The following is a 16,682-nucleotide window of genomic DNA, read 5'->3' as shown; positions in this document are numbered from 1 at the left end:
ATTATTGTATGTTATTATTCTTCTTTTTTTCATGAAAAAGTGATGATCTTTGCTGTAAAGCATTTGGTACGTAAACGTACGATTGATCGTCATATATACGCAAATTGTTCTTTCGCTTGTGGATTTAAAAAACAAAATTATTTGAATAATCCGTTTTACATTATTATGATGACTTTATTACGAAGTATATGCCAGATTGGATTAGCTAATATTATTAATGAAACCATTGTTTGATTTTGTATTTAATGTTTGTTTGCATATAAATATATTATTGTATTCTAATCACAATGACTAGAATGCGTTGATAATCTCTGATGTTTTGAATGATATACTCATTTTTTTAAAGAGAATAGATCAATCAGATAGAAATGTATACCATGAAATGTCGAATATTATTTTGTTACATTTTTTAGAAATCGAAAACCGAGACTATACGACGGAATGGAACTGAGAGCGTTGTCACTTTTAATCGAGTTTGCACATGTTATCAATGCAGATCAAACGTCATAAATTGTAGCAATTTAACCATCTGTATTTATGAGATTCACAGAAAAATGTCAATTAAAACACACCTGTGGAGCAATAAATTTATAAGAATAATTTTGAATATTAAATACACATTCTCTGATCCATGCAAAACGAGTCATTGATATTCCATCTATGCAGGCTACCCTTTATCATGAATTAAATAAATCCGTAAATTATATCATACGACAAAATTTGTCCTAATTATATACTGACACATGCGCTCGACTGTTACTATATATCGACCACTCGACTTATATCATGGCGCTTTTGGCGAGAGACATCGCGATTTTTTATATCGTTTACAGCTACTAGTGTTAGGCCTATGTATAACGGCTTGAAAAAATATCTATTAACTTCGACTTCAGAAAGCGAGTTTTCATGAGGAAAAAAAATTTAATCGAAAACAACAAGCAAGTCGAAGTTCTCAAGAAAGTTCTCCGAATGAAGCGACTTGCAAAATTGCTTTAAAAGCTACGGGGTACAAGTGATAGCCAACTGTGGGGTTCGACCAAATCCGCATTTATGTCACGCCCATCCGTGGCATAAGTAGTTCGTTATTGCATCGTGCATATCGCCCTCGCTACGCTCTGGCGCTAACCTCACGGTGCAAAACAGAACTGCTAATGCCACGGATAGGCGTGACAGCAGATTTATGCTAGTCAGTGCTATAAGATAGCGTACGATACACGCGTCATAAGACTTCATAGCACGGCGTTAAGCGCACTCGCTATACACTCGGGCGCTTATACACGCCGTGCCGTAAAGTACGACTTATGCCACTAGTATCGTAATGTATCGTAATAGTTGGTCCTCTGAGCCAAATGGTCGAGACGTGATTCGGTGGATAATGCTGAGCTGTTACCTGGACTGATCAAAGCCAGTATATGAATTTGAAGACATACCAAACTGAGGAGGTAATCTTGAAACGAGAGGCTCAAACCAAATATCTCTGGCATAAACTCGAACGTACTCTCAAGCGTCATACCTTTCGGAGACTCCTTTGATATAGTGTTACACTAGGATACTGCATGAGAAATGGCTGAAATTGAACTTCGACATGAAGGGTGATGTTGCTGCCGACTTAGCACTTTGGCCGATTCCGACCGATTTCCAAAATTTGGTTGCACAGTTTGTTTCCGTGGCCCCTCACTTAAAATCCAAGGGCTACTTGCAATTCGATCTTGATCAATTTCGTAAAGATAATAATTTTAAACAGCGTGATAACAAAATATCATGAATAAATTTTGAAAATCGTTTGCTTAACAGGATCGCGAAAACAGCTAATTTTATCACTGAGCTGGAAAGCTGTAAACGAGGTTAACTTGAAAATTATCACGTCTTTTAACTTAAAAATCCCAATGATCAACCCGGGAATTGATACTCTAGCCGTGCCGGGTTTTTGCTTGTTGCCGTGGATTCTGTGGCAGGGCTGGAAAATTATAGTGTAACGAAGGTCGACGTCGACGGAAATCGTACCGGACAGTTGAAAATTCCAGGACCTAAAGACTGTTACGTCCCTGCGGGAGATAATTATTTTCAAAAGTGGATTTCGGTCGATAAAAACGCATCTGGCTACTGCTTGTCTTTCATTATTTTACAGCCGCAGATTCCAGTCAGATGGTTCGACATGTTTTCGCGTTTAAATTTGATTGTCAGATGTTTCAGCGATGAGGACTTTTAATAAAAATCGTAATTATTTTATACGTATCCCCATAATATAATGACTCACAATATCAGCGCTGATTTTTACTTTTATACAATTATTATAATTGAATCTCCTATTATAAATGCATAGTACATATAATTGTAACGATTACTATATTATTTACTGTCTACTATTAATTAAAGTAGAATCTCACACTATGCGATATCATAAGCTAACTGATTCATGTCAGTATATAACTTTAAACAAAATGTAATCACGAACACGATGTGATGCGCAATAATCGCTTATTAAAACCGAGCAATCGTCAATCTCACTTCAATCATACGCTCGCATGCCCTATACCTTCATATAATTACTAGAGCTATATCCACAATTTCGCAGAATTACATTTACACTCCATAAAAATGAAAATCATCTTTTTTTCAAAAATAACAATTTATTAAATTTGGAGCTACTGCAAGCACGTTGAATCACAATCAAGTGCATGAAAACACAAGTACATACGTAAGTGTTCACTCCACTTATTCGGATGGTCCGATACCGGCAGTCAGAACTATGTATATATGTATAGATATAGTTATATGAACGAAACGCTCATACGAGACCCTGGCAGATCTCGCCGTTGACGTATCGGGCGAAAACTTTGATGGCCTCGAAAGTCTCGCGACCCACGGGAATGATGGCACTGGGTGGTGGGGCGAAACCGTAGACGCCACCGGGTAACTCGACAGTGTAGGCAAGGTCCACTCCAGCTACACCCATCGTCCAGTCGTCGCTGCCACCTGCAGCTGGATCTGCAACAAAGTTTCAGAGCCAAGTTTGATCGAGTTTTTATTTTGTTTGTTTTTTTTTTTTTGGCAGAAAAGTATGATGTGTGTTATTTGCATCGTCGAACGCATTTCCGATTCTTCGAAAAAACGTTTTTTCTGTATGTTACGTATGACTTATTTCTCTTTTGTTAAAAATTGATTGATAATGATATACTTACATAAGACATTGGTGGAACTACCGATCTGATAGCGGGTGCCGTGGATTTTATAGAGCTCGGAAGCTGCGTTTATAGCTGCGCATCTCTGTAATGATGAAATAAACATTGGGTTATATTTTTTTCACCGCTTCGTTTTATTCACTAACGGAAGATCGGTAAAATTATCTTGGAATAGGAAATAGAAATTGAAATCCGATAAGTATCTATTAATTTTTCAACTGTTCCCACTTAGAAATTATAAAAATTATTTTTAGCACATTTTTTAATGAAAATGTATTCAAAAATTTTAAATAGTATATGAAGAAAAATTACAGCACAGTTTAAATTTTCCACCAAGAACATAAAACGAGAATTTTTTTGATTTGTCGAACTTATAAATACCAATTCTCATCAGATTTATTGGATGAAGTAATTATAGTTCGCAGTAGTAGTATAAAGCATTGAACGCATAAATACATTAACTATAATACGCCTTAAAATATTGTTATAAAAACTACTTTATCTCTATTAAAATTCTATTTTTTAATTAATAGAATTAAATGAAGACATGAGTATGCTAATACATCACGTGAATCAGTGTAAAAATCCAATAAAAATAATGGTTATTTTTTCCAATAAGTGGCATCATTTGAAAGACAAGGCGCGTAAATGTTTGGCTACGTGTATGTTTCAAAGAGTGATTTTCCCGCAATCAAAGACTATTGTTATATAAGAGTGATATAGAGTCAAACAGAAAAAAAACATGCTCACCAGCACAGGCTCGTTCTTGGGAAGATCAGATGTGAAACCCCATGGATGAAGAAGATACTGAAACCATTTATCATATGTTCACTTACCGAATCAATTTTTAAATTATGATTATATCCATAAAAATCAACCAACCTGTCCATGCGAGTGCAAGCTCAGGTAAGTCTTGATGCGGTCACGTCGGGCAAGAATGAAGTCTCTCAGAGCTCGAGATTCGGCTTCGGAGAAGGGACGGCTACCAGCGTAGGTTATACTGCATGGCAAATCAGATGCTCCGACACCTTTATGCATAGTTGATAAATTTATTAAAATCTTTATTAATTAAATGTTGTATATATAGTAAGCCTATTACAATGCCAAGCGAAGATAGTTATATTGGCAAAACAGCTTCGACGGGTCTATAAAGGTGCATCTGAATGCGAGGTAAAAAATTGAAAAAAGTGGCTCCTTCATTCGGTCTGCGAAGCGTGACGGCCTGCGTTTCATAAAGCTAATGAATAATCGTGTTTTATTTCCGAAACTATCAAATATTTATTTACGCTTGAAAATTCACAACGAAGGCCACTCGCGTTCACGGTTCAAGTGTCTTTGCGCGTTTTTATCGCCGACATAAATTACTTTACATCTCAATGATGTTTATCTTCGATACGTCAATGAATCCAGACTTACTCATCCACTTGATGTCAAAGTTGCGGTTGGCATCGGCACCTTTGCAGATAGTGTGCGGATTGTCAGACCTTGTCTTTCTCCACAATCTCGTCTAAAAATATTATCCAGATTTCACGTTACTGATAAAATTAAGCTCGCACGTGTAACTTTAGAACGCGTTTGACACAATATTTTTGAAAGCACAACAAAAGGAAAAATGAATTTCATTGAGGAAACGAAGTAAATCTGTCTATTGTACCTTTTCGTCGAGGTGAGTGTATTCGTATCCGTCAGGGTTCAGAACCGGAATGATGTAAACATCGATGTTCTCAAATATGTACCGATTACTGGCGTTTTCCGCGAGTTGCTTGATGGCGTAGAGTGCAGTGGTTGGGGCTATCCACTCGCGCGCGTGGATACCGGCGTCGATTAGCAACGCTGGACGAAAGGCCTTGTCGTCGGTCGTGAACTTGACACCGACGATGTCGCGACCTTCGTAACTTTTACCGATGCTGATAGGCTTCAAAATGTCACTGTGTGTCTTGGCTAGCTCAATGATGTAGGCTTGGATCTGAAAGTTTTTGATAAGAAACCTCGATATTAATTCCCTTTTAATTTTGTCTAGCAGTGATTACGGCTCGCGTATGAGATAATATTTTCGTAAAAAATCGATCATTTCCTGAAAACGTATGTCTCAATGGACTTTCAAGTAGAAGCTTTCGAAAAAAAACTGGCCAAGTATAAATTAAGTGTAGAATCTCGTGCATTTTTACAAAAACGTTTTACTTAGGGAAAACTTTTCTGCTTTTTCACTCATGATACCGCACTTGACACAGTTTACAATAATATTTCATTTTATACAAAAGACGAGTGAAACATGCATTATAGGAAAGATGCGCCTGGTATGGAACTACTCAACGAATTTGACTATAACTTTCGATTGGATCGGTGAAAAATGCTCAACCTGGAGGACTTGCTTGCTGTCTAAGGGGCTTTTAATGCTCTGTGCGGTGGTATCCTTAATTTCGCGAAATCCCCAAACGGGATCAGGTAAAATTGTAAAAACTAATTTTTTTGGATATCGAAAAAGTATCGCCCAGTATGGAACGCCATTGATATTCACAATAATTACGATACGTATAGTTTGCTTTATGTGAAAAAATTTCGTTTAAGCCAGTTTACCCATGTTTTCCGTCGATTTTATCATTGTTTCCAAAATTTATCGAAATCGATCGCAATTTCTCTTTGACCTTCCCTCAAGGCATTTCCAGGCTAAGCAATGCTTTTTTCAAGCTATATTGTAAGTGTCCTACATTCAAGAACCAAAAAATCACTGTGGCAGTCTTATGCTAAAACAGGTTCCATACTGGGAAAACATGTTTCAGTCCATATTGGAAAAAAGTTTATTCTTGCGTTGAGGCTACACGGTGAAACGGAGCAACGTATGGGGCTGACTCTGGATTTATACGAAAGTACAAAATTCAAACTAAACTTTCGAAATGTCTAAAACTGCTTACCTTTCGGACGCAAAAGGCCGTAGTTTCACCGCAGAAACTGGGAACTGATAGCGTCCCATGCTGGGCACCATCCCGCGCTGGGCGCATCCCCCCTATGGATTATTTTTCAACCATTTTGACGTATGAATAGATGACTAATGCCACACTGTGGGAAAATTGTTAAAAAGATCCCGAAATTCTAGATTCAAGTCACCTACCGAACTTTCGCACATTTTGAAACAAATTACTTTTTACAACAGAGCTCGTTATATATATATATATATATATATATATATATATATATATATATATATATATATATATATATATATGAGATTGCATTTGCGTTAACACAATTTTATCGGAAAGAACTTCAATATCCTATAGCTTCCTGATGAAACGCCCTTACAATAAGAGAGACAGAAAGGACTCGATGGAAAGATAAATAAAAAAAAGGCCCGGAAGAAAATTGTGTCAAGAGGCGCGATCGAGAGGCTACAAAGGTGTGCTAGAAAAAACTCGGGATGGAACGGAATCCGAAGACACGGATTTCCTATCTTCTAGCCGTGGCAATCGAGAACGAGCACAATGAAATCAAATACGATCGATCCTCGCTTTTGTTTTCTATTTTATCCTTTGTTACTTACCTCCTATTTCTTCAAGAACTCATTTCGTAGGACCGTATATTTTATAAATAAAGGCTTAATTTTATTCGATGTGCAGAGGGTGTGAGCGCGATAAGTACTTAAACAAAGTTCTTGAAAAGATGATTGTCGTGTCGCAAACTGACTAAAACTACGAGTGATTGACGCACAGCTACACGCAAATTTTATTCTACTTCTATCGTAGAACACATGAAAGACGTTCAATTTTGCAAAAATAACGATTTACAAAAGAAAATAAAAAGCTCCACTTTCAAAGTCGCGGAAACTTGAATTATTTGTAATCTTAGGCTCTCCTACTTATTATTTCCCGTTTTATATCTGTGTCAACGCGAAAAATTGTACGACCAATTGTTATTTATGGTTGACACGGTTTTCTGTTTTTTTTAGCAAATAAAACAATGTAGAAAAGGTTTTAGATTCAAATATCAGATTTCGCCATAAATATATATGTATGATCTATACACAACGAATACTATCGGTTTAAACTTTATCTATAATGAGTATACAATCTTTTTTTCTAGACATTCTTAGAATTACTGCAATTAACAATTAATCAAAGCTTTTCGATTAAATCTTTCAATGAATCGATCATCTGAATCATCCTACAACTCAAAAGCTATACTACAGCACTTTATTAAGGCTTCAAAATTTATATAAATAAATTCTATATTCTATTATCTATGACTAACTTCATAGGTCGCTAATTACTGATGATAAGCATCGCACAGTTATGAGTAGATCCTTATGGGCAGAAGAAGTACATATAAATACAACCGATTATTAAGTTTTCAAACATTCGCGCAGAGACCAAGGTAGAAAAAGGATCTACCAGGACTATATATTATTGAACACCACGTGAGTATATAATATTTTTTTTTCATTTATGTTGAAACTTTATTTTATCTGACTTTGATTTAAATTCTTCAAGCAAATCGAAAGTCGGAGTGCACTATGGAACCTCTAAAAAATCCGGCGATAATCGTGCTTGTCGGCCTCGTCTTTGGAGTAACTAACGCAGTAACGGAGCACCAGTTATATTTTAGTAACGAAAATCTTAACAGCGACAACAACAAACAGCTTCAAAACTTGACGTACGCCTTATGCCAATCCTCATCCATAAAGTACCGGATGATCTGCCAGATCATGATTTACGGCAAAACAGGTGTTGAGAATCCGTGCAACATCTCCATCCATGCCGATGACTTTTACGATTACCCCAATGTCGTAGTTGCTCAAATTAAAGTAATTTCCATTCGACCCGCAACACGTTACCCTTCTCTGGGCAAATGAGTCTCCGTCAAATTCCCCTCAAGTGAAGGGAGAAGTTAAGAGCACCATTGTAGATCTAAGGACGTGCAAGAAAGAGCACCAGACTCTCGTGTCATCAAGTGGTAGTTTATGGGACAGTCTGAAAACCTCCAGTATTGCAATTCACAAGGATTCCTTTGATGTGGTATTGCGTGAGTTATTCGTGGAAAAAAATCAACGTCAACTCCAAAGGTATCGCTAGCGAGGAAAGAATCAACAGTAATTCCTTGAAGTTACAACTCATCGCAGATCAGGGATTCAACAGATACTTGCGATTCGACGTGGATAGAAGGAACCTGTACAGCAACGTAACTCTGATTGGTTCTGACGGTGAGTCCAATAGTTCTGCATAAATAAGTTTAAGTAACATCGCCATGACCCTCTCATATTTTTCTTATACTTTATTCAATTGTTTGTCTAACAGAATCGCGAAAGGAACTATACTACCAACTAACAAGCTTCAAAAAGCTGCTTCGACGGTAAACGGGGTTGTCAGAATTGCTTTGGTTAGCATGTTTGCCGAAGATTCGAGGGTTTACATTTGGAGATTGGACCAGTACGGCAGTATAACGATTGAGGCAATTTTGCATTGAAAAACAATCATTGACTTGGTGGTCATAGACTGTTCACAACTTGGCCGACGGCAACTTCTTGCTTCTTACCGTAGAAGAATCTGATGCAGGCGAGAAATTTTATCGTGTGAGATATGTACATTACAAGGGACATATTATTGGCGAGTTACTGATAGCGGGTTTCAAGAAGCCCTATGAATTTTACAGTGAGTCCATTGCTATCGATGAAAACGAAGCTGGCGACTACTGCCTGTCTTTCGTTTGTAGTCCAACACCTACAGGATGGTATTATGAGAGATCACGTTTAAATTTGTTAGTCAAATGCTTTAAAAAACAAGATTTGTCTCCAAAATGATTATGATATAACTTTTTAATGACTGTGTATTTACTTATTATATAATAAAACTCCAATTTAAAAAATGCGAGAAAAGTGTTCTTTTCTTTCTTGTGGTCAAACTTAAAACTCAATAAGATATATAACGAGATCTTGTATGTCATTTACACCGTAATTATTAATCGAGTGCAGATATCTTCGCTCTTTATAATTCGATAATAAGATTTATGTGTGTAACATGTGAATACTCCCATTTTATCCAATCAATATCTGAGAAATAAAGACGTTCTAAGTAAAAGATTATCATGCATAACATAATAAAATAGTTCACTTTTATTACGGTCACACGAGTAATAAAAAGGTGCGCAATGTCTTGTTCTCTCACAATTGTATATATAATACAGTTCATAATTATGTGTATTCTTAAATTAATTATTCAACAAGGATTTGTTCTTGCTGATTTTATTGCTTGCTCCCTTTTCAAAAACGATAATAATTATCATTGTAGGATTGTTATAACGGTTGCAAATAATTCAATGCCCAATGGCACACGTCAAATTCCTCATAAATGCAGACACTATAATTAGTCATTCGTTTTATATATGAAACAATTTTAAGATATCACTTCGTGTTGTTATCCATAGAGCATGGTGTTAGTTAAATACATCATACACAATGTCAATAGCAGAGCAGCTCATCATGAGCTGTTCTGCTATTGGCATTGCTATTTCTATGAGCTGCTGATGGTGACCATCAACATCGCTCCTAGATCGGATGACAAAGTAAATATTTGGAGGTTTTACCAGAAGGGACATTTTAAGTAGTTTTCTGACTCCGCTGAGTAAATAAATCAGACACGTTTTCAGCTTGCCGAAGAGAATAAATACTTTAATAACATCTCACAATACATTTCCCAATCACTGATATAAAGTATTCGGCCTGTACAGTATTGTATCAGATAACGAGATTCGATAAAATTCAACTAAAAGATACAGCCATAGAGATATCGAAGCATTATACGAACAGTGTCCGGTGAAAGTATAAGTCTATAAGTTCCTAGCTTCTGATGCAAGCCCGGGAAAAAATGTTTGGTAATAGTAACAAAGCGCTTAGCAAAATACGCACCAACTATATTTTTGGTCAATCTTACCAAGTACTTGGTTAGTATAATAAAAAAATTGGTAAGTTGCCTGCTTTTACCTTACCTTTGGTACCTTACCTACCGTTACCTGCTTTTTTGGTAACATTTATCAAGTCCTTGGTAAGATTAACCAAAAATATAGTTGGAGCATATTTTGCGTCCGGAAGGTTCAAGGATGGTCATAGTCAAAAGTTTATTGGAAAGTATTGTTTTCCGCATTTTTGCCAAAATATAAATAAAAAAGCATTTCTTAGCCTGGAAATTCCTTGAGGAAAGATCGAAGAGGAACTGTGATCGATTTCGATAAATTTTGTAAATAATGATAAAATAGACGGCAAACATGGGCAAACAGGCTTAAACGAAAATTCTCCACATAAAAGAAACAATTTTAATATCTTTAGACGTTAACAACGTATTCGTATCGTGATTATTGTAAATATCAATGACGTTCCATATACTGGGCGACCATTTTTTGATATCTAAAAAAATATTTTTTACGGTTTGGCTTCCTATTTGGTTTTTTTGCAAAATCAATGGCTCTACGCACAGAACATCAAAGGCTTCTATAACAGCAAGCAAATTTGCTAAGTAGTACCATACTGCGCGCATCTCTTCTATATAACAATTAGACATTGTCATGTGTATTCCTAAAATAAAATATAAAACCATTGTTAATCACGTGGCTAATGTAATGAAGAAAATGCTTAAATTACCAATCTGAATGATGCTTTTAACAAGTTCTTCTTGACTGAGGATCAACATAATAAACTCAAATAACTTTACGCATTGGGCAACGACTCTCAGACAATCACCATCGCTGGTGCAAAAAACAAATTATGTACAAAAATAGAAAAATATACTATAGTAACGTGAGGGAAATGAACGAAAACTAGTCACTGGTCAATATCGTGTAATCAATATTTGGAGGCGTAATCAGAAAATGAATATTACTAATTACATAACATGTCAATGAATGTCAGTGAACAAGAAAATCAATCCTATAGGTAAATGTTTTATTCTAAATACAAGTGAACTTGAAGATTCTTTTGGGTATATTAGAAAATCTAGAAAAAACATTCAATTAGCTCGTCCAGATCGTTTAAATTTCTTGTTCAACAGTGCATTAAAAATACTAGAAAAATATAATGATCCTGCAAAAACGGTCTCGGCATACCTTCTGAACCATTCAATTCATGTTAAAAATAGCCATTGTTCCTTTTCACATGGAAAATCCTTATTACTAGGATCAAAATACTAGAAAAAAGCTTCAATTTGAGCTGTGAGTTGAAAATGATTGTTAGAATCAAAAGTTGTCTATGAGTGAAAAAAGCGAAAAAGTACAGAGAACAACCACATGACTTTGAGACGGCGGCTATGCCTGTAGATAAGAGAGCGGCAATGGATAACTTACCAACATCGGTAAGTAACGTACAATACGAAACTATATGTAAAATTCTACCTAGCGTGTGCGCGCATATAGCATTGGAGAGAGCGGCAGCCCCGGGTATTTAAGGGGCTTCGCTACCCCTATACGGAGTTATTTGTATATAGCCCCTATCCATACCAGTAGAGTCCGATCTATTTTGTATCAATTTAAATCAATATATTTTTTTATTATTTTATTCAAATTCTATTTTGTCTATTGCATCGCCACCCCCCCCCCCACCCTCGCCCATTCTTCGCCATAACTCTCTCTCTCTCTCTCTCTCTCTCTCTCTCTCTCTCTCTCTCTCTCTCTCTCTCGGTCAGGACTGTAGACCCCTGCTTTGATTGAGTCCTACGATACACAGGTGTGGTATAGTAAGAGTGTGGTTCCTCACTTACCCAAGTGTGCGGAGCCTGTGAAGTAGATTACCCTCCTAGCTACTGGTACACACAAGCAGCGTTCCTCTGGTGGTCTTCACACTACACAGGGTATAGGGAAGACTTGTGAGCACTTGACCGTAGTGCGGAGTAATTGCGGGTCATTAATCTTCGAGTGTGTTTTATCCCCATACCTACTCTGGGATTTTCACATGGTTCTCTACTAACATAACCCAGACTGTTTCATTGTTGTGTCAGATATTTCTTGTGTATTTTTTGTCAATAAATTAATAAATGATTCCCCTGCTGAATCTCACATTCCGAAGAGCAATGGTTCCATTCTCGTATAGAACGATTGGCAGCTAACATCGAGTAACTCCTCGAAAACCACAAGCGTCGCAAGGAACAAATCACCCTGCTAAAGACAGGAATCGTCGAACGGAGTTATCAACTTGATAAAGCCCAGAGCACGCTTGACAATTGGTGGGAGGCACTCGATGGGTCAATAGACCGAATCAAACAACTCTTTTCACATCAGACATATGTAAATGATTTTCAAAAGTCCCAAGTCAAACTCAGTTTTCTGATCCTTCTTTTTGTCTGAACTCTATAGCAATCCTGAGGGAAATCCAGAGGTTTCATGATGAAAAGAAAAACGGCCCAGATCATACGGAGAATAAACAGTTCCCCATTTGAGGGGATGTCGTCCCAAAAAACACTATTTTTCTATTGCATAAAACTTTTTGAATAAAGTTTGCAAATAAAAAACCGAGTCTGTAGCGCCGTAGTGTTAAGTTTAATGAATCGTTCTACCGAAAGAAAATTTCGACCGGACTTTCTGTTTTTCTATAGAAGTTTGGAAATTGTGGAAAGATATTTAAAGTTGAATCGACGTTAACTGAAATATTTTTGTGTTCGACTACAACACCCATGATAATTGTTTAGTCGTACAGCATGAGTTTGCATTCACATCAGTGTCGGAGTCGAAATCAGAAGTTTTTCAGTTAAGGTCGATTCAACTTTAAATATCTTTTCACAATCACAAAAGAAATCTATATGCAAAATATGAGCTCTCTAGACCTGTTAGTTTTTGAATGAGAATAAATGCAAAAATGGAAAAACAGGTATCGGTCTCAAAATCTCTCACAACTGTTAAAAGTCAAAATTCTAATTACCTTATTCCTTGACAAAAAAGCCAAAATATTTATCACTTTCTCCATGTAAAAATATGCTAGAAACAAGAAATACAATGTGCTAGAGATAGTAGTTTCTGCGTAACTGGCTATAAGTAAAATTCAAACTCTTTATTCTTTTAATTGAACTTCTCACTGACATTTCAAAAAACTAAATAATATTCACACATTTTATTACTACTTCAAATGGGGTTAGGGTGCCACTTTTCAATATACATGTTGTAATATTACACACTTTTGGTAATGATTAATTTTTACTAAAATTTCTTGCTAGTTATATTACATATATTTTATCTGTTATCAAAGTTTCCACATTGCATTTTAAACACCTCAAACATTTCTACCAGGGTTACGAGTTATGACTGTTTTGAGGGTTATGAATTTAAAGCGCGGTTCTGACCTCGTTGCCTAGGCAACCAACCAGCAACCAATCAGAATCACGTATTAAATGCTTCACAACAAAGGCCATCATTATTTAAAGAGAGGAACCCTATTCAAAGAGTAAACGGTCGTAAAGTTGAATTTCGCCAATACTACCATGGGCATCAAAACCATGTCACATATGTGCAAACCTACGGAAAACCGGACACTTTGGGGGGGTCTGAGCAAACAAAATTCAAATTTGAGGGCACACCTATCAGAGCAACTTTTTTAGGTTCTTTAGGCCACCCAGAACACGAAATACCCTTGGGTTCCCGCGATTTCTAAATACTTATTTTTTTGCCGGGTAGTTTAAATTCTCGAAAATCCGCGCATCAACGAACTGCTACACAACATCAATCGGGACGGTCGCGAAGTGGAGATATCATGTTTCCCGGAAATCAAAATATTCGTCGCGACAATATCAAGATAGACGTACTCGTAGACACGGGAATCGGAGTTTCAGACATTTTTTCCTGCTATTTTCAATCGCAGACAACTTTTGATCCAATCAACCATTTGAAATCCATCGCGGCTTCAATTAAAGTTTTTTCTCGCACTTTCAACTCAATCAACCTCAAAACTGGACTTCCGAGGAAGGCCAGAAATATCCTCTCGGGAATTCATGTATAGAGACACTTACCTCATCGTAGCGCGGAAAAGCTCGCAGATTCAGGCTACTATCACCACCCGATCTCCTGCGCAGTCTAGCTCTCATCTGTTGCTTAAGTTCGACGCGAATCTGCTTGCTCACATCGTCGGAGATCACCTGGTACTCGATGTCGTTGGCTTGCAGGAACTCTTTGAAAGACCGGACCTTGTCAGCGGTGACCAGAAGCTCGATGGACGATCCTCGGGATCGTGGAATCCGCAGAAAATCAAAGCCAGGCTGACCGTCGTGAGAGAGAACCAGATCGTGCTTCCGTTGGGTGTCGGCGCTTATCGAGAGGCTCTGCATTCTTTTGGAGAAGAGGCTTTTAATTAGAGGTCATCAACGCTTTTTGATAAACGAAACGCGCCATTTTTAATTTCGTCGTATACAGAGCGCGCGAAACTTTATCGTCTATGTGCAGTATTGCGCGCTTTACAGCGCAGGAATTTTAATTGCCCAAATTGCGAAAATTCCGTGCCGTTAAAGTCCGGAGTATTATTTAGAGGCGTGATTAGCTGCTTGGAAAATTTTCGATATTTTGTATGTGTTTGTGTTTTCTGGGAATTGCTTTTCTGCATGATTGGGTGTACTTGATGATTAACTTGTTTCGCGATTTTATAAATAACGATATGACAGACCCGCTCAAATTCTACAAAAACAAATCCTACATCCTACCCGCATTTTCGATTATTCAATGACGATTCGCGTAGTGAATATTATTGTGTATATAATCTTTAAGCGTAGAGAACATTATGCGGCCGTCGAGTTTATTTTCTGTATAGTATTACACTGAGAAAAATTTTACCGTAAAAATTACTATCTCGGATAATAATTTGGTAACAGACTCGGAAGCTAGTAATTTTTACTATCTCAGATAGTATGTACTATAAAATGTGGGAAAAATTATAATATTCTCAGTCGGTAAGGTTTGAATTTAATTTTTTTTCTGCTGTAATCAGTATTTTAGTTGACATTTTACGTTTATTTTATTATAATGAGTTTCTGTCTCTATTGATTTAACTTTATTATTTATTAATCGTCGTTAATTTTTATTAACTTTAGTTCGTACGTCAATTAATACATAAGCTAGATCTGAAATTTTGTACGTAACAGATCTGTTTAGGTAAATGGTCAGCGCACTCGACTCTCATGCCGGAGCTCCAGATACGATACCCGTCGCCGCAAAAAAAAAATTAATCTCTTTCTTTCTTCCAAACAGTATAATAATAATCAATAAAAATAATAAAGTAATAACAGCGCGAACTACCTAAGATGTGTAAAATATAGAGAACTAAGCGAAATTGAAATTAAATTTTTAAAAATTCGATTTCATCAAAAATTACTATCTTTGGATAGTAAAATCTAATATCTTAAGAGTTTGTTACCAATTTATTATGAAAAGCAGTAAAAATTACTATCCCAAATAGTATGGAGAATCAAAAAATAATCTCGATAAGAAAACAATGGCGCTTCAATATTGCCAAGTTATAAACAGCGTTGATTTGTTGTTCAGTATGAGTGCTTTTGAAATTGACATAATTATGCTTGATTCAGCAGTTTCGAAGAAAATTTCCGGAATCAAGAGCTGATTGCTGTGGCAGGAAACGAAATACTTTTTTTAATCAAGGACTTCTTACACGAAATAGAGTGGTCACTCGATGAGAATATGCATAAAATCGAGATAATTCACTTTTTTCGTTGAAATGAACTGGACCTTCCTTTTCATCGCTCCGTTACTAATTTCGTCCGTAAAACGCCGAATTATCATATAAAACAGAGTAGCCGCGTGTTATAACTTTTCGAAATTGATGTGTGCTCGTCAGAAAAAGAAACGACTTGCCTTCACTTGTGTAAACTTGGATTGCGCATACATAATTTGTCTAAATTATTACGTACGCAAATGAAAATTACATGAAAAACCCAGCACTCGATCGCATCTGCCAACGCGAATATTGCTGGATTTTTATACACGTATAATTTCTGCGAAGCTTTATTTTCATTCCCTGCGGCTTTCATCAGCTTTGCTCGCGAATTATTGAAATTTCAACATACGATAATCTCTCCGCAGTTTGTTAATGTATAAATTAATTAAAATTATGTTTGATTACGTCGACGAGTCCAATTCATAAGTAAGACGGCATAGGCTCACTGGAACAACTGCAACAACTCGCAGCTGCCGCCGAAAATCCGTTGTATGGTAATGCGCAGAAGAGAAAATAAAAATCGACTCACCCATAAATCGAGTTCTCGCCGTCATCTGCGGCAGCGCCGAGCACGGCGCAGAAGAACGCGAGGAGCGAAACCGTAGCGAGCCTCTTCATGGCTTTCGAGTATCTGATGCCTAAAGCGCGAGTAAGCGGCTCTCCTCTCGCGACCGGTCTTTTCAGTTTTACTTATATACTGTAGCGACGAGGCGCTTCCTTATCGCTATAATGATTATTCATATCCGCGTGTGACAGCAGCGCTGTTATCGATGGCTTTTCTCCTCTACCTTGTTTCGGTCTGTTCAGCTCCTATAGCC

At 36.9% G+C, this 16,682-nt stretch overlaps 2 protein-coding genes across 2 annotated transcripts; both read right to left on the bottom strand.

The window, feature by feature from the left end:
* Positions 1-2,610: 2,610 nt before the first annotated feature.
* Positions 2,611-16,547, bottom strand: LOC100113972 (carboxypeptidase B). Its single transcript, XM_001599148.5, has 8 exons — positions 16,394-16,547; positions 14,153-14,468; positions 4,837-5,148; positions 4,599-4,689; positions 4,065-4,210; positions 3,933-3,989; positions 3,183-3,267; positions 2,611-2,988 (listed from the first exon to the last, which is right to left on the bottom strand). The coding sequence occupies exons 1-8, from the start codon at positions 16,480-16,482 to the stop codon at positions 2,789-2,791; spliced, it is 1,296 nt and encodes a 431-aa protein (XP_001599198.2). The 5' UTR covers positions 16,483-16,547; the 3' UTR covers positions 2,611-2,788.
* LOC116417127 lies at positions 10,262-11,681 on the bottom strand. Its single transcript, XM_031928398.1, has 2 exons — positions 10,807-11,681; positions 10,262-10,740 (listed from the first exon to the last, which is right to left on the bottom strand). The coding sequence occupies exons 1-2, from the start codon at positions 10,853-10,855 to the stop codon at positions 10,448-10,450; spliced, it is 342 nt and encodes a 113-aa protein (XP_031784258.1). The 5' UTR covers positions 10,856-11,681; the 3' UTR covers positions 10,262-10,447.
* Positions 16,548-16,682: the final 135 nt, after the last annotated feature.

This window comes from Nasonia vitripennis (assembly GCF_009193385.2).
Source record: "Nasonia vitripennis strain AsymCx chromosome 4 unlocalized genomic scaffold, Nvit_psr_1.1 chr4_random0006, whole genome shotgun sequence".
Taxonomy (NCBI): Eukaryota; Metazoa; Arthropoda; class Insecta; order Hymenoptera; family Pteromalidae; genus Nasonia; species Nasonia vitripennis.
This window is presented reverse-complemented; position numbering and strand designations above follow the sequence as displayed.